Source organism: Ochotona princeps, chromosome 10 (assembly GCF_030435755.1).
Source record: "Ochotona princeps isolate mOchPri1 chromosome 10, mOchPri1.hap1, whole genome shotgun sequence".
Classification (NCBI taxonomy): Eukaryota; Metazoa; Chordata; class Mammalia; order Lagomorpha; family Ochotonidae; genus Ochotona; species Ochotona princeps.
Window position 1 is genome coordinate 30,162,058 of NC_080841.1, and position 25,273 is coordinate 30,187,330.

At 48.0% G+C, this 25,273-nt stretch overlaps 1 protein-coding gene across 1 annotated transcript in view; it reads right to left on the bottom strand.

Annotated features, from left to right (window-relative positions):
* Positions 1-25,273, bottom strand: part of SUSD4 (sushi domain containing 4) — a 118,193-nt gene that overhangs the window by 17,925 nt on the left and 74,995 nt on the right. The window contains exons 4-5 of the mRNA XM_004578615.4: positions 21,702-21,875; positions 17,910-18,098 (exon numbers count right to left, since the gene is read on the bottom strand). Of these exons, the coding sequence (XP_004578672.2) occupies positions 17,910-18,098; positions 21,702-21,875 (363 nt within the window). The remainder of the gene's footprint in view (positions 1-17,909; positions 18,099-21,701; positions 21,876-25,273) is intronic.

Genomic DNA, 25,273 nt, shown 5'->3' on the forward strand with positions numbered 1-25,273 from the left:
TACTGTATATCATAGAAACATTTGTCTAGAGTGCATGAAAAAACCACCACAAAAGCATAATCTTTTATTCAGAGAGATAACATGTACTGATTGTGTTACAAGTGCATGCATGAATGCTTGATGCAGGGTGGCCAGGCAGGAACTAGTCAAGGGAAGTTATGGGGATTAGGGAGATGAGACATGGAGATTAAGGCCGGAAGCACCACATGGCAGATTGGAGGGTGACGGCAGATGGCACGAGAGGGTTAAGCTGCACAGCACAAGGGTGAGGAGGTCGATGGGACAGTGTTTGTGCAGCTCCATGGCTCATGGCAAGAAGCTAGGATTTTAACCTACGTTTGATGGGACAGCATCCAGAGTAAGAGCTCGCACAATTTTGGAAGTGGTTCTGGCTGCTGTGTGAACACGGAGGGCTTTCTGGGTCACACCTGGAGTGACAATGGTGACTGGGACCAGGGGAGTGGTAGTTAGCACAGTGGGAATGAGACTGCTGAGACGTACTTTGGATGTTCCGGTTCTGTGATGGCTTCTATAAAAGTATTTTTTGGATGAATGGGATGTGGGAAGAAGAATCAAGGGCAATTCCAAGACTTTTCACCTGGATCCATGATGGTGCCCTATGCTACATCAGGTACTGCCTTGTGGGAAACGGTGTGGTGCTGACTTAGACTTTGTGCTGGTTAGCTCTGGGCTGCCCATGAAGGTTGTCAACCAGGCCAGAGCAGAAAGTGTTTGAGATGAACAGAGAATACAGGTCTCATGACCACAGGGATAAGATTCATAGTCAGACGTTGGTATTTAAGAGTTGGTCAGAGTTGAGGAGCAGCTGTAATAGCAAGCTGGATAGCATCAAATCCCCCTGTGCACCTGCTTGGAGAAGCTGGCAGCATTCAATGAACCTGGAGTGTGAATGACCGTGCTGTGCTATCCATTCTTGGCCTTCCCCTGTCCCAAGGCCCTTGCTTTCTGAAAGCATTCTGTGGGCCCTCAGCTGTGGGACTGATCAGCAGCTGTTAGCTAAACGCGCACCACCTCGAGCCCAGCCCTGCTGAGACAGAAATTTCATTTCAGTAACACCCAAGTGATTCACATGCACAGTGCAGAGGTGGCTGAGTTCACCGGGAACAGAGAGGATGTCGGCTCTTACAGCTAGAATCTGAACCCCAGCTGCCCAAGGGTGTAAGAAGTCAGCGATTCTGGGGAGTGCACCTAACAGCCTCAGCTCCAGACAGCCCAGGGCGCATCTGCGGAGCTCTGAGAGGGACCAGGAGGAAGGCAATGTTCCACCCACCTCTGCCTTCAGGACTTCTGCTGGCTTCTAGAGTCAATGCTGCCCCCATCTTAGTTTAGGGAGATTCCAGCAACTGCATGAAACCCTCCATGCCAAAGTCAGAGCTGTTACCAAGGCTACACTGGAAGCTGTGCCTTTAGCTCAGGGAAAATCAATAAACGTTAGACAGCACATTAGAGCTTCCTCTTCTGTTCTCACAACACAGAGGGCTAATAAATGTGTCCTCCAAAGAAAGCAAATGATGATGAGGTTGAAGCTTTGCTTGTTTTCAGGCAGGATGGAACATGGTGTTTTACCTGCTCAGAGATGATGTGCTGACAGATCAAACTGAAGAGCAGGAGCCCCGAGGGAGGGGCTCTGATCTGCTTTCAATTGCAGAGTCACCACATTAGGGTGTCCCAAAAGAAATACAGAACACATCTGATGACAACCGTGAAAGGAAAAAAAACTGCAGTGCACCTGGTTTTGCAGCCACAGGAAGCCACGAAGGACACAGGTAAGGGAGCAGGTGTACAAGCTATGAGTGACTATGACAGCCTTTTTGAGCAGGGAGAGCTGGGCCCCGCAATCCAAGGGTGCCATGTTTCTCTGTGCTCTGCTGAGGCTGCCTTTCTTTCTGCGCCACAGCTAGAGCACTGGCCAAATCAAGGACAATCCCCACAAGATGTCTGTGACGTCACAGCACTCTGATGTCTGCAAGTCTTTTCCATGGAAGTCCCTTGCTGGGTTGGAATTCCTGACAGGGACGACTTAACTTCCTTAATAATCAGGGACACAGATTAAAGATGGGCTGATAGGGGCCAGCCTTGTGGTACAGTGTAAAGCTGCCACCTGCAATGCCAGTATCCCATATGAACACTAGTTTGAGTCCCTGCTGCTCCACTTATCTAGATCCCTGGTAGTGCACTGGAGAAAACAGTGGAAGATGGCTTAATTACTGGGGTCCCTTCCAGTCATTTGTAAAATTCAGATGGAGTTCCTGGTTCCTGGCTCCTCGCTTCAGCCTGAATCCATCCTGGTTGTTGGAGGCATCCAGGGGAATGAATCAGTGAAAGGAAGACCTCTCTTTCTCTCTGTCACTCTCTAAGATAAGCAAAATTAATCTTGAGGAAAAAGGAGGTTGTGCCCCACAAGGCAATCCAGAAAGCCCACAGGTAGAGCAGCATTTAGAGCTAGTCTTCTTGCCTTCCTTTGCTATCAGCAAACAACCTGGCCATCAGAGACAATGCTGGAATACAATGGCACCAGGGTAGCCTGGGAATTTCCCAAAAGTTCCTTTCATAAACTGGACTTTGGCGGCACTCAAAGTAACACATCAAATTCCTTGAACCTCAGTTTTTCTCCCCTATGACTTTTTTCTTCCATTCCTGATGTTTGTTTGTTTTTGCTATTAGCAAGTCCTAGCAGATGGGAGAAGGTGTGTGTGAGTGTATGATTGTGCACACGCTTGTGGGTATGGTTCTGTGACACATACAAAAAACAAACAGCCATATTTGCTGCTAGCAAAACTGTTTCTAAGGCCTACAGGCTTGAATTAACTTTAACGGTATTTCTTAGCACTCTGCCGTGTTATTCTGTGAACAGTGCCACACTTTTCTGACACTGAACAAATCTGAGAAACACTGCCTTAGCATGCATGGCCAGTAACAATAGGGGAAAGAAAAGCAATGTCTTCTGGGAGAACAGGAGTGAGGGTACAAGTGGGAGAGCAGCAGAGCAGGTGTAACCCGCCCTGGAGTCCAAGGCCCTGGAAGCTGCTTACACAGCAAAAGGCACTCTTGCTCATCTCCTGGTTCACAACAGCGATGTGACTCCAAGTATTCCACTTTGTCAATTTTCTTTCTAAGTTTCAGCTTCCCTCCTCTGTCCAACAGGAATCATAATACCCACATTACAGGGATTTATTATTTTATTTTATTTAAGGAATCATAAAGAAAATCTCTAAACAAGCAACACCAAGCACCCGGCTTGTAGAATGTGGTCAATTAAAACAGATGGTTACTATTATTAGTGACACCGAGAGCTCAGAGACTCGTATTAGGAGACAAAATGCAAGCAGTAATTACAAGATTTAATCAGCACCTGCTGTGAGGGCAGCACACACACACACACACACACACACACACACACACACACAATTCCACTTAATCCCAGCAGCAACTGTGCAGAGCAGGTGTTGTTACTACTTCTTCTGTTCAGGTAAGTGAGCTGCGGCTCAAGATGGGGGAAATGACTTGTCCAAGGTTGTCTAGCAAATAGCAGAGCCAGGACTGGACTATATGTGAGGCTAGTCTGAAGCTGCGATCTTTCACTGGGTCTTGCCGGGAGTTTTAAGCATGCACAGGGGCAAGGCTTGAGAGCAAGGGCCAGGAATGAGAGCAATGATTTCTCTGCTAAGACGGAAGTTGTGCACAGGGGGTGGAGTTTGGAAAGCCCTCTATAGACAGAGAAAAGGTGTACCCCACCTTTTGGCTTAGGTGGCTCCAGTTTGGCTTAGGGGACACAAACAAGCAAGGTGCTGAGTAACAAGCCATAGGAGAGTCTGTCTTAGGAGGAACTGAGGGCAGCCTAAAGCATGCCAGGCAGTCGGGGTCTGACAGGCTTTGAAGACATAACTTTGTACCTAAAGGCAAGAGATATGGGCAAAACATATGAATCTTGGTTTCTGGTCAAGTCAGGGCAGAGAGAGCACCTGTTGTGGACTGAACTGTACCCAGTTCTTTGCTTGAGGCCCTAATCCCTCATACTGTGAACATGACTTTGCAAATAGGTCATATAACAAATGTCATCAAATTACGATAGGGTCTTATTGTGGTAGGATAACCTGGCTGGTGTCCTTAGAAGAGCAGACACAAAGGGGAGAAGGCTGAGGGACAGTAGAGGAGACACTGGCACCGTATAGCAACAAACCAAAGATCAAGGACTCCCAGAAGTGAGGAAGAGGCAAGACAGGATTGTAATCTAGAGTCCCGGAGGGAATGGGGCGCTGCAGACCTGTGCTTCCAGTCTCCGGACCTGAGAGAGTGCACATTTCTGATTTTTGAAGCCACTCATTTCCTGGTCTTTTGGTATGGCAGCCCGGATCTCTCCTTAGAGTAGCCCAAGGAGGTGGCTGGCTGGAGCAGGGCTATATTGTGGTTCATGTCAGAATGTCTATCCGAAATGTCCTTCAACTGAAGAAACAACCATTTCCATCAAAGTGGTTAATTCATGAGATATGCAACAGTGCGCAGGGAAACATGCCAAGCCTTGCTCCTTGGGGAGATTTCCAGTATACTCTCTGGGTGGGGCCAATAGAAGCCAGGATGCTGTTAGGATAGTAGGATCTCCCACAGTTAACCAAACAGGTCAGATTGTCTTTAAAAGTAACAGAAGCCAGGATGCTCTTAGGATAGTAGGATCTCCCACAGTTAACCAAACAGGTCAGATTGTCTTTAAAAGTAACAGCAGGATAGAACATGTCTTTACAAGTTGTTTCGGCCATGCAGATCCACAGAATTCTAAGCTTTTCAGCTCCCTCCAAATCAACTTTTCTTCTCAATTCAGAAATTTTCCATCCACATAAGACATGTATGATGCAAAAATAAACAAAAAACAAAGAAATTCAGGTGCAGTTGTTCCCCTGTGATAACTTGAGCCGAGGACTAGTTTTAAAATCTGAATTTCAGTGTAATTGTCTTGAAAAAATGTCCTGCTACTCTTCTACCTGTTTTAATGTCTGGATCTGTTAAATCCCTGTCCGCAAGTGGCAGACATTGCATGATGTTCTCCACCCAAAAATAAGCTGTCCAGAATATGAGCAAAATACTAGGTGTTTCTTCAGTAAAGTTACAAGGAAAGAGTGAGCTATGGGCTGAATGCCCTTGACTTCTGAGACATCATTTGTAAAACCAAAATAAAGAAATATTCATGTATGTTAAAAAAAGATTGTGAACTCCAGCACCCACAAATGGCACAAGGCACACAGGTGAACATGGAAAGGCACAGTAGTTGCCTGTCTGGTTACTGTAGCAGAAAAGGCAAGGATTTCTGGCAGCAGGGGATGGTGAGGGAGTGCAGTGAGGGAAGGAAAAAGCAAAAGCAGGGAGGGGATGACCCCAACCATCCTGCTGGAGGCTGCTGAGAAGCTCACAGCCCGAGGAAGTCACCGCAGGGATTTATGGCCTGTGTGTGCACCTGATTGCCAGAGGTTTTATTACAGTGAAGTACAAGTCATCTAACTTCCTTGAAATGAGTGAGGAGAATAAATCCTGTCTGTAGCAGGGATGGAGTCGACTGTCTAGAGCTTAAGGACAAACACAGAGAACTGCCTGGGTGGACTGGTCATCTATTTCCTGAATGCAGTGAAGTCATCCTCCTGGCACAAGTCCATGGCGGTGTGACAGCGTGTATGTGCGGGTGGCGGGGCGGGGGAGGGTGTGTCATGGCTTTGTGCATCCTTTAGTAACCCAACATTTAGATCCTGGAAGAATGTAGACCATGCTTGCATGTCTCTGGGACTCACAGACAGAGGAAGGAGCAAGAAGACAGACTGAGCAGGCATTTTGATGATGACCATGAACCTCAGAAAGGACAGCAGCAAGTGCCTCAGCCACTGTCCCCCCAGGGCCAGCCCTCACCCCTCCGACATTCCCCAGATCTGATGACAGCTTCAGGACATGCAGCCCAGGCAGGTGAGAGCTGAGGGGTGGGTGTGTGGAGGGAGCTAGGCTCCAGCCTGGTGGGAAGCTCCACTCCAGATGCGTGTGCAGTGCGAGGAGGGGCTCATCTGAGTCCTCCCGGGGGTCTTCCTGCTTCCTGACCTGGTGGGAGAAATTGTTCAAGCTAAGGAAGGTTTCTGTTTTATCCCCATTCGGGAGAGAGAGTTACCTCCCTTTTTCCTGATTTCACTCTACCTCTGCACTGAAGTGGGGTTCAAAACAAGGCAATTCTAGGAGTCTGGGAGATATGAAGGCTGATGGCCAGTGTCTCCAACAAGGCTAAAAGGAGAGCAAGGTGCGGGAGCAGGCAGGGCTTGGCCTAGGGGCTAGTGAATGGCAGCCAGACTCCAAAGACAGGGAGTGGCGGGGGCGGGGGCAGGGAGGGGAGAAGGGGAGAGATTCCAGGACCACCTGTCATACCAGAAGTAGTCACTGAGTTTAAGAGAAAAAGAATCCTGGGAAATAACACCAAGGGAGCCTGAGTCTCCTAAAAAGAAAAAGAAAGAAAGAAAGAAAGAGAGAAAGAAAGACAGAAAGAAAGACAAAAAGAAAGAAAGAAAGAAAGAAAGAAAGAGAGAAAGAAAGAAAGAAAGAAAGAAAGAAAGAAAGAGAGAAAGAAAGAAAGAAAGAAAGACAATACACGATACAGTGATCGCAGAGTAGGCCAGCCCACTGCAGCTGGCGCCGTTTCCTGCAGCCGCTGGGCTGTCAAGGCTAGACAGGACAGCAAACGGCACCAGAGTAATTTACTACTGCTCAGGAGCCACCAATTAACAGGATTGCTTGCTAGTCTGCATTTCTTCCTCATAAAACATCTCACTGGGATCACAGCAAAGTGGTTTGTAACACTAACGGCACCAGACGCAGGGATTTTCATAACCAGGGAACACAATGGCAGAAGTGGATGTGGCATATGTATGAACACAGGGCCCTGAGCACGGTGTACCTTCCACTTGTGGAATGTGACCTCTGTCCTGGAAGCAGCCTGAAGCTTCCCCTGTGCCAGGCCCAGAGGGTCTGCAGATTCCTTGGTTTTCAAGAACAAGATGTGGACTGAAAAAACCAAGTTTCTCATTAGGTTAGAAACTAGCCATCTACTTGAAGACTAAGCCAATGAGTAGCTGGGGAGGAGGATCTTCGTGTTTGTTTGATCTTAAGGTCCTAAGGAGACAGAGCTGGATGAAGGACCTTCATGCTTAATGCAATAAACTCTTCCTGCCAGAAAGCCCCGAGGCTGGCATTGTGGCACAGCCAGGTAAAGCCACAGCCCATGACACCAGCGTCCCCTTTTGTTCCAGTTCAAGTCCTGGCTGCTCCACTTCACTTCCAGCTCCCTGTTAATGTGCCTGGGAAGGCAGTGGAAGTGACCCAAGTACTTGGGTTTCAGTGCCCACATGGGAAACCCCGGTGGAGTTCCATGCGCCTGGCCTCAGCCTGGCCTAGCTCTGGCTGCTGCAGCAATTCAGGAGTAAACCAGCAGATGAAACACATACTGTGTGTGTGTGTGTGTGTACATATTCTTCTGCATTTCAAATAAATAATATTAAAAGAAAGAAAGAGAGAAAGAAAAGAAAAGAAAAGAAAAGAAAAGGAAAGAAAAGAAAAGAAAAGAAAAGAAAAGAAAAGAAAAGAAAAGGAAAGAAAAGAAAAGAAAAGAAAAGGAAAGAAAAGAAAAAAGTCCCCCATGGGAACACAGCAGGTAACATGGGAAGTAGCCTGACCTGGGACAAAGCTACCCTGGGGAGCCTCTTCGTTTCTCGCAGACCTCCTTGAGTCTCAGGGTCTTGCCAGAACCTCTGCCATTAGCTGGCAGAGAAGGCACTAAATCACAAGGCCCCTAGCTGTCTTTCCTTTAGCCAAGGCCCCACTGTTGGATCAAGCAAACAGGAGGGGAAAGGGCACCAGCCACTGCTCTTTTCTTCATTTTCTGCAGATTCAAGTTCCTACTGAATCCAGTTGCTTGCAGCATCCTGGGTGAGTGTTCAGGAAGGGCCAGCAGGGGCTAATAGGGACTATGCTCCACCCTGGCCAGCTGGTCTATCCCAACAGCAGGAGGCTGGAGGGAGTGACCAGCTGTACACTATAGCAGAGATGAACAAGACTGGGATGCCTAGTAACAGTGGTCCAGTGCTTTGAGCACAGTCCTGATGGGCCCCAGAGCTTTCCCTGGGGTAGACAGGGAGAAGGGGAGAAGAAAGGAAAGGAAAGCTGCTGCAGTGATCACTATGCAGTATGACCTGGGGGGAAGCTTTCTCTTCTTCAAAACCTTTCACATCATTAAAACCAACAACCCAACACTCCGCATACAGGGATGTGAGTGGAGGAAGAAGTTGCCCAGGAGTGGCTAAGGGGCCCCTTTCTCCTTGGAAGGCAGTGCAGGGCCACGGGTCAGGTCAGTGCGGAATCTGGGACTGCAGCTCACTCCCAGGCTACTGCTGGACCTGCTTCCTCCATGTGAAGAGAAAATAAAGTAGACTGGACTTGTCTTGAGGTTGAATAAAGGGACCAAGGGAGTGCTCGATATGGAGCTGGCTGCCACCACTGTCTTATCTTTCTCTGTCACGCCTCTTCTAGATACAGCAGGCCCACGGCCCAGTGTGTGGCTATGAGACTGAGGCAGGTCTGTCAGCTCTAGTTCTACACCTCTCACATTACCCCCTCTCCCCTAGGACCAGGCAAGGTCGGGGCAGCCAGTCTGGGAACAGTGTTCAGGCCAGGTCAACCCTGCCAACACCTTCCACCTTCCACCTTCAGCCAAGGAAATGGTCAGAACATAGATGGCATTCAGGCCCTCATTGTCTTGCAGGTGATCTGGGTACTGAAGGGGCTGGAGGGGGCAATGTGTTACCAGTGTGGGCATAGGAGGAACATATGCTAGGTTGCTAATGAGCAGGTAGGCAAGGACCTTGGGCAAGGCGACTGAGCCTGTCTCTACAAGTGGCACCACACTGGCTTCCTACGACTGTCAATGGGATGTGGGAGTATGTCATGGTAGCCAGCTTTCCCCATCCACCTGGTCCCTTCTCAAATAAATTTCTCTGTCTGCAACCAGTTCTGGAATTTTATTTCTCTATTAGGCTGAGGAAAGAACCCACCAGGCTTTTCTGGAAACAAAAGCACTTCTGGTCCCATGTGTCTTGAATAAGAAATTCTCAACCTGTAACTCAGAACCAGTATCATGAGATCCCAAATGCGACTTTTCCTCTGCCACTTCCTTGTCCTACTTAAAATCCAAGGCAGATCTTCTAGCAAATTAGGGATGGATCCCATAGGATGCTTTCTTATCGTGGGCCTGGGGCAAGAGGGTGAGAGAGACCCCATCTACCTCCTTCACTGGGAGGCAGGGGGAGCCAGCAGGAGGGTACAGCTTTCTAAGAGCATACAGCTCCTCCAGAACATCCCACAGCTCTGGACTGAAGAAGTGGCTTGGAGACACTGGACCTCGTCTTGGATAACAACTTACAGCAACTTCCTGGGCACAGGCTTGGCCTCCTGTTTGTACTCTGAATTTTCTATTTGTCAAATGGGGGTAAGATGCCCAAGGTGGGCTATCCTGGGCACCTCATGTCGTCATCCCCAGCGGCCCCCTCCCAGGGGGCCCTCCTAAGGCACACCAGGTATTCCCTTTGATGAGGCCCAGATTCCCAGCTGCACTGTTCTTCTATTCTCTACATTAGATTCTCTTTGAAGTGCAGAGGCACTGCCAAGTGAAGGTAAGATTCCTGGAGGGAGACAGCCAGGCAGGTGTCTCTTGTGCCAGGTGCCTCTTAAACCTGAATGTGTTTTGACTGGGGAACAAAGCACCCTGCAAACGCAGCTAGAGCTGGGAGCCCTCCACTTTGGAGGTGAAGTTTGAAGTTTGATCTCAAATTGGAACCTTTCAAGTCATCTCACATTTGGCCAAACAGGGTTCCTTAGTTTCTCATTTTTGTTCCTTTTTCTTATAAAAGGACGCAGACCTAAAAGGCTCTGTGGGCACAAGAAGGTTCTTAGACAATCACACTGCTGCACTGCCTGTGATGGAATCTGACACTGTGAGCTTAAGCCTCCATCTGGGCTCTGGTGAATGGCAATGGGCAGGGGGCCACTCACTGTGGGCATCCTGAGCTTAGGGCCAGGCTGGATTTACAAACACCAAGTTTCAGATGTTCAGCTTCTAATGGGGTCAACTCTGCTTGTTCCTTTTAGGAAGAAACAGCAGGCCTGGGGTGGAAAAAGCCTTGTGAGAATGCCAGCACTGGGAAGCTACTGCTTCAGTTCTTGCACACAGAGCCTTACACAGCTGCAGTTTCTGGAGGGATTTATCCCAGTATTTGGAAAAAGCTAACAAACAAGTCCATGTAACTCCCAAGGAGCCATCTCCACACAGCTAAAAGCAACCTCCCCACCTGACTGCTGTTTGTTCAAACCAGGAGATCTCTCTTTAAAACTCCTCCTAGGGCCCGGTGCAGTAACCTAGTGGCTAAAGTCCTTGCCTGGCACATTCTGGGATCCCATGTGGACACTGGTTCTAATCCCGGCAGTCCCACTTCCCAGACAGCTCCCTGGGAAAGCAGTCGAGGATGGCCCAAAGCCTTGGGACTTTGCACCCTCATGGGAGATCCAGAAGAAGCTCCTGGCTCCTGGCTCCTAGCTTCGAATCAGCGCAGCTCTGGCCTTTGCAGACACTTGGGGAGTGAATCAACGAACAGAAGATCTTATTCTCTGTCTCTCCTCCTCTCTGTATATCTAGCTTTCCAGTCAAAATCAATAAATCTTTAGAAGAGGGGACTAAAAAACATAAGAAGCCAATAAGCTCAGAAATGACTTCCCAAGATTATAAAAAAGCAAAAACAAACTCCTCCCAGGGGGCCTCAAATAGGCAGCCAGCCCCCCGATGCCATGGCCCCTAGATGAATGACAGGATCCTCAGAATCTACTCCACTGGCACAGAGAGCAAGATCTCAGCACCAGCAACAAGAGCTACAGAATGGGGGGAACAGGGAAACGGTGACCTCTCCTACCTCATAGCTTGTCCCCAGGGGTGCTGGGGACCTTACAGAACATTCACTCAGGCACACAGAATGCTGACAGCAGGGGGGTCATGAGCCTCATTGGTTTGAAATAACCTGTAGTGCCAATGTGGGCTTCTTTCATTTGCAAACTCTAATCTCATGGAATGCTTGGCTGGTGCTTCCTAGATTCAATTTCATCTTATTTTCCAGAGCTCTATGGAAAGCAGGCCTCCCGAGCACAGGCCATTCACCAGTGAGAAAACAGGATTCTTTGAAGATGGAAGAGGAAACCAAGGGCTCCAAACAGCAAGACTTTGGCTTCAATCATCTGTTCTTCTCACCTCACTTTCTGGCTCCAAGACGCACAGTCACGTGGTGCCAGCTGTCAAAAACCCGGCACTTGAGAGAGCCGTCATGAGGAGTTTCTGTAACTAGACACTGGAAACCCTACAGGCAGGCTGTCAGAACCCCTGTATGTGAAGAGGCTGTTGCAGACACGAAAGGCTTTGGGATGGCTCCTGTGTAGGCCCACCACACAGGGCTGGGGCATTCTGGGAAGGTGGTCCCCCTCCCTCTCCCTTCCTGGCTGCATGGGTATATGTGTCTGTTCTTGCAGCTATTACTGCGTGGCCGCTTTACTTACTTACTTTTGCATCCTTCGCTATCCTCCCATGTTCCCACCCTTCAAACCGCTGGGCTGGCTCCTCTCACCCGCACCAGGGCTCACCATCCAGGCTAATAAATTCTGAGCACACAGCCTCAAAGTGCACAGTCCTTTCTTATGTGTGAGATGCTCACACTTTCTTCTCCCAAAGCTCAAGTGGAGACAGTAAACATGCCACTGTTTGGTCTCCAGGGAAAAATAAACAAAATACTACATGTCCTGCGGCAGAAATTTTTTGCTTTTTGTTTTTAAAGGTTTATTTATTTCTTGGAAAGAATTACAGAGAGAGTGGAGACACAGCGAGAGATCTTTCATTCACTAATGTTTGCAACAGCCAGGGCTGGACCAGGGTGAAACTAGGAACTTCCTGCAGATCTCCCATGTGGGAAGCAGGGGCCCAAGCACTCAGGCCACCCTCTGCTGCCTTTCTCCCGCCATCAGCAGGAAGCTGGACTGGAAGTGAAGCAGCCAGGACACAAACTGGCACCCATATTGGATGCCAGTGTCACAGGCAATGGTGTTATGCCACAATGCTAACCCCCACATTTTCATTTTGGGATTCTGTTATCCCATTTACCAGAACCACTCTCCATCCTTTCCAATGGAAAGGTACCCTCTTGTTCCTTGATATAAGTAGCAGCAGGTATGCCAGGATGCCACCTGTGATGGTGCTATTCTCTATGGAATCTTCCATCTTGTTCTCCCCATCTTACTACGGCAAGGAATTACATTCTGTTCTTTCTTTGTAATTCACCTGTGTCCAATTTGGTGTTACTCTGGACCTAATAGGTGTTCAATCAACAGTGCTGACAGTCTCAACTGAGTTGCCAGCACCCATAAATGAGAAATCACATTGACTGTCATTGAGACTTCCTGGATTCAGTGTGTCTGTGTGTGTGTATGTGTGTTGTGTGTGTGTGTGTGTGTGTGTGTGTGTGTGTGTAAAAGAGACAGAGATGAGGGCCTCAGAGAAGGCAGGCCTGACAGCAGGAGCACTGGATGAGGAAGAGCACACAGACCCCCGGCAGACAGGTGGACACACGGGGATGCATAGGGCTTCTTGCAGATTCAGAAACAGAATTCTGAAAAGCTCATGGAGTGACCAGCATTGTGACACAGTGGGAAAAGCTGTTGCCTGCAATACAGGCACTTCATATCCATCAATGCCACTATGAGACCTGGCTGCTCTGTTTCTGATCCAGCTAATGCTCCTGGGGGCAGGAGACAGCGAAAATGACCCAAATTCTTGGGTCCCTGCCACCCATGTGGGAGACCAGGATAAAGTTCCCAGCTATTTATTTATTTATTTATGCCTGGCCCAGCCTCAGCTGTTGTGGGAATTGTAGGGAATGAATCAGCAGATGAACTCTGTATCTCCCTCTATCACTCTGCCTTTCAACAAATAAATAAATACTTAAAAGGAAAAGTTCATGTAAAATAGGCTTAAAATGTAAGTTTCTTTTGATGTGAAAAAGGTTAGAAACCCATGTATATGAGAGGTCTTCAAAGAGTTTGTGAGAATGCACGTTATGGTTTGAGAAGATTAGGCTCCCAGCACATGCTCACATTTAGACTCCAAAGTTGTAAGCTACCAGTACTAAAGAGTGTGGTGGGAGCGTATCTGAAGGTGGAGTCTATGGGCAGGGGTTGAGTTGGATTAGGTCACGAGGGAGCCGTGATCACAGTGGCTTCCCAAGAACAGACGGTACAGACCCAGGCTGAATGAGTTCCCTGCTTCCTGACTCATCAAGCAGTTCTCACTCCACCACCATCATCAGATGCCGACCAATGGGAACTGCCAAGACCATGAGCTGGATTAAACCTTCTTTCCTCCTAAGTAGCTTCTCTAAGGTATTTTAGTTACAGTGACAAAATATCATCTACCACAATGCATGTCATGAAAACAGTTATGCAAGGATTTTTTTGCACCAAAAATTTTGAAGTATCCATGTATCTCTTTCTATTTTAAAATATGACCATTAACACTCTGGTTCTGGCTTTGCTATCCAGGTGCTTCACCTACACATGGTTACGGGGGCAGATACATGCTCCAGGGATCTCCTTACCATCACAACAGCAATGGCACAACATTGCAAACAGCCTATCTGTATCTTTCTACTGGGACTTGGAATCTTGGCCACCTCAGATGAAGATGACAAAGGCTTTGCTTCCATGGACCAGGCATCATGAACAGGACCGTGCGCATGTGATTATGACAGCTATCACTCAACCCTTGGCTCTCACAAAGCACCCTCCAATCCATTAGAGAAAGGAAGTGTTGTGGCAGAAAGAGCTATCATGCACCAAGAGTTGGACAGCCTCCCAAGATGCACCATCCTTCTAGTTGTCAGTGGCCTTGAGTATAAAAGGAAACTAACCACCTCTGCCTCACTTGCTGGCTGGAGTGTCTCCACTGCTAATGTGGGGACTAGTGGGCACCACCACGTGCAGTCACCAGAGCTCATGGCCACCTGGTGGACAGCAGGGCTTCCCTCTGGACTCACAGTCCCCTCCCTTGGAATTTTTAAGGAGGAAAACTAAATTGTAATGACAACTTCTTACCTACGTACTCTGAATTTTTTTTTAAACTCATAGCTATAAAAATATCCCATTGTTCTCTCTGTTGGGTTGTAGAGTGATCAGAGCAAGTTAATGAGACCAGGTAACTTGGTAACTAACATCAAGACCTCTGGAGCAACAAAGACCCATGCTGGAGTCCCAGCCCCACCACTTCCCAGTCAAAGGACTCTAGGGACGCTACTGACCCTTTAGAAACTTAAGCTTGCTTTGCCAGCAAAATGGGGCCAACACAGTACCTGCCTCAAATGGCATAATTAGAATTAACAAGGTCAAGAGCCTAACATATACCTCATTAACTCTCCAAATCCATGGTGACTTTTATCACCACTCAGTATTCTCTCCCATTACCTGAGATCCACTCTTGAATGAAATCAGCTAAGAATATGCAAGAAACCAAAACAGGGTTACCATGAACATGCACAGAAGCAGGGAGCTTTCATTCTCAGGCGATCATGCCTGGTTCTTCACTGATTGATGATGCTGGCTTTGCACACAATACTAAAAGCATTCATGGCACTGGGAACTTGATGGGCCACTGAGATGCCAACATCTTCACTGGATTTATTATCCTACTGAATCTTCCCAGTCTCACAAAGTACATACAATCATCACCTCCACTTTACAGATGAGAAAATGGAGGCTAAGCAACCTGCCCTGTGTGAAAGTGATCAAGTAGGAGGCTCAGGATGCAAACTCGAGCCAGCCAATCGGATGCAAGCCCACACCTTCAATCAATACCACTGCTTTGCCTCCGTGCTCTGCTGGTGATTCCATCTCTGGCTCCTAGTGGACCAGAAAAAGAGATGTGGGTGATGGACAAGTTGTAGGTACAGGGACAGATGATGCATTCCTAACAAACAAAAAAAAGGAAAAGGGATAAAAAGTTTCTTGAGAAAACTTCTGCAACCTGCAGTTCTTTTCCCAATAGTTAACTGAACATGCTGGTAGTCTTAAAAGACCTTGACAGTACCATGTACAACTATTCCTTCAAGGAAAAATGATTGTAGGCTTGGGAAAAAATGTGTAGGTGATACAGCAAAAGGGTAGATTCCTGGTATGCAGCTGCCTTAGCAGTTTTAGAAGGGAGTGCTTGGGTTGGACACCTACGTGTGGTTCCTGACTCTAGGAACTAATGCAGGCCCTGGGAGGCAGCAGTGACAGCTCCCATGACTGGATCCCTGCCACCCACATGGGAGACCCAGCTCAAGTCCCTGGCTCCCACCTTCAGCGCCTGGCTCAACCCAGGGCTTCTGTTCAAATTGGGAGAGCGATCCAGCAGATGGGAGCAACTGTCTTTCTTCCTCTCTCTTTTTCTTTCTTCTCTTTTCTTCCCTTCCTTTCTGCCTATCAAACAACGCACCCCCCCAAAAAAAATCTTTTTAATTGACAGGTCTCTGTGAGAGTTCACCTACACGGAACACTTTACAACAATATTACAAATTACTTTTTTTAAAAAAAAGATATGCAATTAAAACTAAGAATTAAATGGCAACACTGAATAGTTAACTTTTTTCTTTTAATAATTTTTTCTTTCATGGATTTGAAAGGAAACAGAGATCTCCTATCTTCCACTTTATTCCCCAAATCCCCACAATAGCCAGCACTGAGCCAGGCCAAAGCTGGAATCTTAGCACTTCATCTGTTTCTCTTAGCAGGGATCCAAGTATTTGAGCCATCACCTGCTGCCTCCCCACAGGCACATTAGCAGGGAGCTGAAATCAGGTGCAGAGATGGAACTAGAATCCAGGCACTCTGACCCAGATGCAGTAATTCTGGCCGGCACCTTAATGGCTGCTCCAAATGCCTGCACAAGGGCAACCTGAGTTCATGAATCCTCAGCTTTGCTTGGTTGAACCCTATCTCCATCGAGTCTTGAACAAAGCAATGCTTCAGCCCACTCTGCACCTCTCAGTATATACACTGACGGCTGTGTGCTATTACCCAGCACTACACTCAAAAGCTCATAAATCGCATCAGATAGTTTAAGCATAACGAAGCAAGGCATGGTGAGAATGGGGCTTTCCTGGCACAGCCAGTCATCAGTTTAGGCCTTCCACCTCTTTCCATGGCTAACGCTTTGGCTGGCACCAGCCAAGGCATATGTGGAAAGTCAAAAGATTTGTTTTCAACTGGAAGCCACGCACAGATCGCTGTTTATAACCCTAGACAGCTCCTGCCTGAAGTCAGTTTGCACTATGCATCTCCTACCCCATTCATTCTCCAGGCTCCCTAGGAACAGCACTGCAGACTGAAGCTCAGGAGATTCTAGAGGCCTAAAACACACTGCCAACCTGAAAAGATTTTAAAACAGCAACTCCCAATTGATAAAAATCAGAACAGCACAATCTTTAAAGTACTCTTTGAGCAAGAGGAAACCTGCAGGAATGAGGGGAAAACACCACATAGGTGGCCTGGTCGCCCACCAGCAGTGTCCACACTGCCCAAAATTTGCTCCTACTGGAAATGTGGGGGATGATCTTGTCCCCCTAGCAAATAAAAAAAATAATAATACAGGACACTCAGTTACATGTGACTTTAAGGTTTGCATCTTTTCCGTCATAAAAAATTTCTACATGGAATTTAGGAGAGGCTCCTATTAAAAACCCATTTGCCGTTTACATGAAATGCAAATTTAACTGGGGGTTCAGGCATTTTATCTGACTCACCTCCTCTAGGCCCCCATCCCTGAGGGGATTTGGAATGGGAGAGAAATGGGGGCATCAAGATGAGCCCAGACCTGGCAGGCTCACTCCCTTCCTCTCTGCCTGTGCTTTATTAGGCCATGTCTGCTCTGATTCCTGCAATCAACAGTTATCCTCCCCAACACGCTGCCACCCTGACCTCCTCCAACAGGGGGCACACTGTGGAGATGCTGCAGACTTGTCAGGACTTGCTCGCTTCCACAGCTTCATGTAGGCCTTTTGGTTTTCCAAGAAAAGCTGCAAATAGGTTTTGGAAGTGCTCTGGATTGGAGATGTCCTTTTATTTCTGTGCCCAAAGATACCTCACTATCGTCACCACCCACTGTCTGCAGATGCCATGATGCACCTCAGAGTTTGTTCTCTTGGGGTATAACCTCAAGCTATGAGTTAAAGGGACAGGTGAATTACAAGTCCAACTAGCCTAGCCAAAGATACGATAGACTACACCCCCAGGTACTACCTTGTTAGTGGTAATGGATGCCCTGTACAGTAGTCTTTAGTGAACCACCCCATATTATCATATAGATTTAATAAAACCAGGAAGGAAAGAGCTCCTGGTTATATGCTTCCAACTGTGTTTGTGACAAAACAGCCGTAAAATGCAAGGAAATACACAAGAATCACTGACACAGTAATAAAAGAGAGGATGAGATTAATGAAGCTGTAATACAATCTGCTCTTATTTGTCACAAAGAAAATTAATTTTGGAAGATATTCCATTCAACTTTGTAACCTTATGCAGCTGTATTTTTCTTGCAACTTTTTTTTATCCTATCCTCCTCTCCTTTAAGCACAAGATGCTAGTTCTAAGTTTGGCTTTGTGGCAGATGATCCCTGCTCTGGAAGGAGCCAAGGAAGGGGTACGCAGGGAACCGAAGTGATTGATTGTTCACCGTAATTCACAGCTCTTCATTGCTTGCTCAAACAGCCACTGTTAAGAATCCAAAGTACAACTTCTGAAAGTATAAGATGTGTTACCTTCCAGAGCAAGGCACCGGGGTGGGCTGGACGACCAGATAAGGTTGTGCAAACACTCGAGATACTCGGACCCCTCGAGTTTGAATCCAGGGAAGCAGCGATAAGCGATCACAGTCCCCACTGGGAAGGAAGTCTGGAACTCGGAGATGTTCACGTAGCCGTTAGAAGAGGCAAGAGGTCTCAGGCAGCCTGTGATGGGGGCAAGCAAAAGGGACAGGCTTCACTTGGGCACCTGTGCATGTTCAACAGCCAAATCAAGCACTGTGACCCTCCAGAACTGGTCCACTGGCCTTGCTTCTGAGGACAGCAGCACCTGGGTCTTCAAACGCCACCTCCTTGTTCTGTCTACCTACCCTGCTTACAGTGCAGGGATTGGCTTTTGAATTTGCAAATGGTATCAAGAGGGTTGGGCAAGTGGTTAGGAGTGGTCAGTTTGTGATGTGGACCAGCAGCACACTAGCATGGTGAGACCAGCTCTGACTGTATGCTAAAACATTACAGATGGCTCAGCTGCCCAGGGCCCAGGGCCCAGAACCTGGGCCACACTACCTCTTTTAAAACTTTCAACCAATTCTGATGGGCCATCAGAGTTGAAAACCACCGAAGAGCTAAGAGAAGGAAGAGCCCAATGGCCTTGGTCACTGATGGAGGTGGCTTGCAAGGATCCTCCATTCCCCTGGAGCAGGCACCTGTGTGGTGGTGCTAGCGACCTTCTGAAAAGCCAACTCTGTGTCATAATACACAGACAAGGAGCACTGTAGCAGAGTGGTTTTCAAATCTAAGAATGACCCACAGGGCTCCTTGGAATATGGCCTGATGGGACGGAGCCTCCAGGGTTCCTTTTCAGTAGGTCCTGGTGGAGGCTGAGAGTCTGGGAGCTTGCGCTGCATGGCAGAGAAGCACATGTGGAGCCCCAGCAGCAAGCACAGAAGGCTGCCCGCTGCCCCAGGACAAGTGGGCCCCGTACCCCAGCTCCGTTTTCTGTAAAGCATGGGCCTCTGCACCCAGACACCCAGGCAGCCCAGTAGAACATTCTCTGTGCTGTGCAGCATCCGCAGGGACCATGGAAACTTTTCCTGGCTTCAGTGAGCTTGCTGCAGGAAACAACCCTCTCCTGTGGAATAAGGAACTGTGTATGAGGTCAGGGAGCTGGAAGGTCAACCCCTTGCTTCTCCCAAGTCACAGACAGACTGGATATATCCCTTGAACAGCAGTGGGCGAACCCTGTGCAGAGCCAACTCAGATGCTGTGATGAACTTCGAACAGATCTCACAGCAACAGCCTCCAAGAACACCCCAGGTACAGGGTCTCTGTACTGGCACCAGCGAAAAGAATTGAGGGAGGCACTCACAGTCAGGGGCTGGCAGACCCCAACCCACTGCCACTCTGACGCAGCCCACATCCACAATGGACCACACCTGAAATGGCATGGAGCTCAGCTACCTTCTTAGATGGTCCTGTGGCCTTGGATGATTTTTTTTTCTTAGCTAAAAATGGACAATGCTCACAGCCCAAGTGAGGTGTGTTAGGGGTGGGGGAGGTAAATACATAGAATCCATTTCTGAGTGAAGGGACAAGCCCAAGAGCTGGGAGGGTTCTGCTGAATTGCAGCTTTGATCCCAGAAGAGCTGCAGCTCCAGGCAAGCAAGTGGGCAAACAGGTCTGGCCGGTTTCAGTAAGCCAGAGGGAACCAACACTGCTTTCCCAAAGCTCCCACAAAAAAAGAAAAGAGGATGTGTGTGTGTGTGTGTGTGTGTGTGTGTGCGCGCGCGCGCGTGCGTGCTAGGAACAGCCCCTTATTCCCAGTTCCAAAGGAGACGCAGGGGCTATAACTTGTGTATGTGCAACTCTCATAGTTGGAGACAGCCCATCCTAAATATAGCGGCAGAAGCTGCCTTCAACTCAATACTTCAACATGATTTCCATTTGCACTTGCAGATAACAGAGATGAAGCTGTCTGGGCCTTAGGCCCCCAGATCTATAGGTGCAAATGAAAGTGACGGAGTGAAATGTCACTCCAAGGGCCAATTATACTTCACGTAGGGGTTCAAAGAGGAATCGGGTTGGCTGAGCTGATTCCTCATTTCCCCACCCCTCCCCCTATGCTGGGCAAAGGTGGGAAGAGGTGAGGGTCAGGGCAGGGCCATAGCCACTCCCGGGGTGGGAGGGCACAGGATGCTGAGTAGGATTAAAAGAAAGGCTAGGAAAGTGAACCAGCAGACGGAAGATCTGTCTCTCCTCTCTGTGTAAATCAACCTTTTCAATGAAAAGAAATAAATCTTTAAAAGAAAACAACAACAAAAAAGAAAGGCTAGGGTTTGCACTGAGGTTTGAAAACACACAACTTTCAAGGATAGCAAGGGGAGGAACCAGTGTTGCGGTGAAGTGGGTAAAGCAGCTGCCTGTGGTGCTGCCATCCCATATGTGCACCAGTGCGAGTTTTGGCAGCTCCATTTCTGATCCAGTTCCTTGCTAATGGCTTGGAAAAGCAATGGAAGCTGGCCCAAGTATGGGAGAGGAAGAAGACGCTTCTGGCTCCTGGCTTCAGCCTGGGCCAACTCTGGTTGTTGTGGCTATCTGGGAAGTAAATTAGTGAATGGAGGCTCCCCCCTTCTAATGCTTTCACATAAATAAATAAACCTTTTTTTAAAAAAAATAATGGTTAGCCAACCCTTTCGCTGCAGTTTTGCCAGCACTGCACTGCAGGTCTAGATACACCGCAACTGGCATTTGGATGCAGATGGGGGAGTTGAGGGCAAGCCTGGATCTGACTTTATCAGGGTGAGGCTCCAAGATGTGCACCTCCGGGGAAACAGGACTCCTCAGTGACGGCATCAGAACTAGAGAGGGTAGGGGATGCCAAGCTGCATGCAGCATGCCAGGGGTCACCAGGGGTCACCAGACAGGAAAGGCTGCCTGACCTGAGAGTAGCCGCTGCTTGGGTAGACAATCTTAAGAAATGTAAACAGTCGCATGTCTCTTTCCATAAAGGAACACAGAACCTGCTGAGCCTCTCTGGCTGCTCCTGGGGTGCCAGGCAGGCAGTGGAAGACCAAGCTGCCCCTCTGTCCTTTGCCTCTGACAAGCAGACCCACAGAACGGTGTCAGAGTCTGCAATTCCCCATGCATGGAGTGCACACCCATCTAACTTGAACTTGCCAAAACTGTGGGAGCAAAGGAAACCACTCTCCTTTCTCCCTCAAGTTATGAATTATGCATTGGCATTTTCCAAGGCCCATGTCAAAATAAATAAATAACTAAAACCAGAATTAATGTGAACTTGGAATTTATTTTTACAGAGCCTTCTGTGATGGCTCCGGCATACTTTTTTAAAATGTAAGGGGATGAATCGTCACTGTGTGATTTGGATGAAATTTGATTATTTTTCTGCTCTTCATGCGTTATAAAAGAGGATAATACAATTAACAGAAGCGTGCTTCTGTGGGATCGGCTTTAACTATAAGCACAAATGTCCTGTTATTTCCATGAGCTACATGAGTGTAATCATTCCTCACTGTGCTCAGAGCCTGGGTACCAGTCTCCTCATTCTCAAAGAACTGTTCATTTCTTAGCAGACACATCCAATACACCAAACAGTGAGGTTTTCTCCATGTATGCTTTCAAACTGGGTATGGACCCTGAGCAGAGGACAAGCAGTAATGACAGTGATGCCAAGAATGCAGATTTGGCCACCATGGTGAAGACAAAGCCAGGGCAATGTTCCCTCTCAATGAGAACACATGGGAAAGCCCAAGAAGAGATCAGCCGAGACCTGTGGCTTTCATCCTGTACCTTGACAGATGGGGAGATTATCCCAGGTCCCGTCATCGCGACACAGTGAAGCCGTGTTGTACAGATCGGGGTAACGGATCTTGAATCCTTCATGACAAGCAATGATTAGCTTATCTCCATGTCTGTAGGTTTTGTTATGGATCTCAGCATCTTCAATTTGTGGGATGCGGCAATCTGCAACATGGGCAAGCAAGATGTGAGCTTTGGCATTTAAAATGCTTAACAACTTCCCGACAAAGGTCTTTTTCGCAGGCCTGGTCTCAGCCAATACGGCCATCTGACAGAAGGTGTCCTATCTGTCAGTCGGCTCAGGTGTTAAGCAGCATAGCCTGTGAAGGAGCTCAGACACAGCGACTCGGAGTGTGAGGATACAAAAACCCAGGATACACCTGCCAGCCACATGTCATACTGCGCAGGGGACTTTATGAACATCTTTGGAAACGTGAAAGATGAGAGCTGGGGGCGACCTGCATGCTCCAGGTGGTGCCAGACCTTGCTGTATTTGTACACAGCCTACTGGGGCCACCTCTGGCTGGGAGGGGGTGGTGGGAGGGAGTTCGTACCCACATCTGGCGAGAAAACATGCTTTGCAGAGCCAAATGGGGTCAGATGAGTGGGAGAGTGTGCAGTTGCTGGGTTTGCTATCAGTATTTTCTATCCACCTGACTTGGTTTTGGAAAGATAGTAAAGCAGAACAGCACATGAGGCTCAGAGCAGGTGGCTGCTTCCTAAATGGTGTCAGAGCAGAGTGCCTGAGTCCTGGAGGACAAGAGCAAGGCTGGGCTCAGAAGATGAGTGTAACAATGCAAGCCCACCCAACACAATGTCAGAAAGGTGAATAAAATGAACAAAAAATAATGATCTACTCCTATCTACTCCCAACTTACTGGACAGGCCATTTCCCTCCTTGCTGCCAAGTGGGATCCTATTTCTCTGGCCACTCCCATCCTAAACACTGCATAGCCAATCCCAATCTGCTATAAGTTACATTGACCATGATGCATTTCTCCCAATTTCTGATGGTCTCATTTGTTTAATGGCTGCGATTTGATATATGCTGAATGCATGACATTTCAATGGGCTGGGTTCCAAAAATCATCATTCCTTGATTTTTTAAAAACAAAATCACCAAAATGTCATTTTGTCAATGAGGAATTTTTCAACATTATAAAAGATCCCCAGCTCCAGAGGGAGCAGGGGTCTGTTGACCACGACCCCCAATGACGGGTCCCAGGGACTCCTATCCAGGCTCCCACCACCTGGGTTCATACTGAGGAGCCTCGGGTCTCCCTGATGGGGCTCTCAAAAAGTCAATTTCTTACTGGACACAGGTGCTCGATTTTCTGCCTTGCCCTTCTCTCCTGAGCCGAGATCCATTTAAAGTGACTGAGACATCTCTGGCCATGGGCTTGTACTTGGGGATATCTCCACTTCTAGCACTCCATCCTTGTTCTTCCAAAGAAACTAGCCCCTTTATTAGGGATGAGATATATTGATGAAGGTCCTTGTAGGCTTAGTCTTGGCCCCTGATGTACAAGGCTGTTTTCCCTCCTGGGGTAGATATTGACTCTATGGTCTAAGGTCAGCACCCCCTGTCAACCAGATTCTGTAGAACCAACCTGGGAAGCACTAGAGGATCTAAAACTGCTATTCAAAAAGGCACCTAACAGATAAGTGCTTCCCATGTGCTCCACCCATCTCGCCACCCAAGGCCCTCACTGCAGCAACTTGTTTACTGTCTTGTGTTTGTTCTCCCGTTAAGAGTCTTCAGACTCCAAGTGGCCCGGAACATGCAAACTTCTATGACGACCAACCTCAGCCACAGCAGCTTGGATGACCCAGACCATCTCTCTGTGAATCCCATACCTCTTGGGGCCCCTTACCCAAACGATATCCCAGTTCAGCAGGAAGCAGCCAGAAGATATCGTCCCCCTTTTCCCCTACAGAAGTAGGATGTGGGATTTCAAGAGGGGGGACTGAGACCATCCAGGTCTTCTGAGGTCTTGGCCACACCTTCAGGTGGGTGGTACCAGCATTGCCCACCCATTTTCTAATTAATTAAGAGACCACCAATGGGGAACATCTTACCTGTAAGTTCCCAGCCCAACAAGGAGGGGTCCAGGAAGGCTTAAAATCCCAAGACCCTTCCTCAAACCTTTGGTGTCTCTCCCTCCCCTTTTGGGAGGCACCCCACCTCCCAGCTCTTCGGAGGTGCTTCCCCTTCCCTCCCTTCCCTGCTCACCTGGTCCCTTCGCAAATAAACTTATCTGTTTGTAACAGAAAAAAAAAAGATTGCTGGTTTCTCACCCACTGCCCAAAGCCTACTGAATCTACAATGAGTGTTGTCCTATTAACAGCTTTCCAGTTGCTCAAGGAACCCTCAGCTCCCAGGCACTGAGTCTGGCAACTCTGGGATAAGTAGAAAGAAAGGAAGGAAGGAGCAGTGGCTGGTGGGTGCAGGGCCCCGCTGACTGCAAATGTTAGCAGCTTTAAAAAGGGCACACTCCAGAAGCCAGGAGGAAGGAGTAGAACAGGGTTTCCTGGGAGTGGCAGAGAGAACCAGCAACAGCAGATTTCTGAAAAGAGCATTTCCCAATGTTGGGAAAGATTCAGACAGGAGGAGGCCTCCCTGTGAGAGGAGGGCTTGGCAGCTGGGGACTGGAGAGGTGATGGCCACTGCCTTGCTCTAAAGTCAGATCGCTGGGAGCTCAGGTCTGTCTATGCTGTGGTTTCTATTACCACCTTGAGCTTCAGAGCAGACACCACGCTGCTGTCATGGTCTGGTGTTCCTTCTGCACTTGCAGCTCCGGGCATGCACCAGCTCAGAAGAGATGTCCAGAGAACGATGTGCAGAAAGCAGTGAATGTGCAGCCTCTGGGAGCTAGAGAACTGCTCAATCTTAGTGGTACCTCTTAATTTTGTGTTTCAGGCTGTGTGTGTGTGTATGTGTGTGTGTGAAGCATTCTTCTGACTCTTCATCCTTAACCAACAGTTTTTCTGCTAGAGTAGCTGAAATTTCCTCAAATCAATCCCAGAATAATCCCAACTGCAGTCACAAGGTTCTTGACAACTCTTTGTATGTCACCATTGCCTTCTTCTTCATGGAAAATATGCACTGCATTTCTTCAATGGCATGATGCAGATAATATTCACAGTAAATAAAAACACATGTATCAGGGCATCTGTCTGAAAAATCCTGGCTATACATAGATCCATGGCAGTTACTTCTATGTCTAAACAACTATTCTCATAATTGACTTCAAACTTGCACAGGAATTAACTTGAATATTCAGGAGGTGAAGCCGTGTAGACTAAAATCCCATGGCCCAATGCCATTTGGGACGACATAGACACACAGACACTGGCTGGACAGCAGCCACGCTCCCAAGGGTGACTTTTCAGCATTGACGTGTACAATACAGAATGTTCTCAATTCTAATCAGAGCTCCATATTTCCACGAAGAGGAGTGGAAATAGGGCCCATGAGTCAGGAACAAAGGCAGCTCACAGCTGTCTACCCCTCGGGGCTTCTAACCCTACAGCCACTCTCTTAAGGACTAGCTCATGATGTG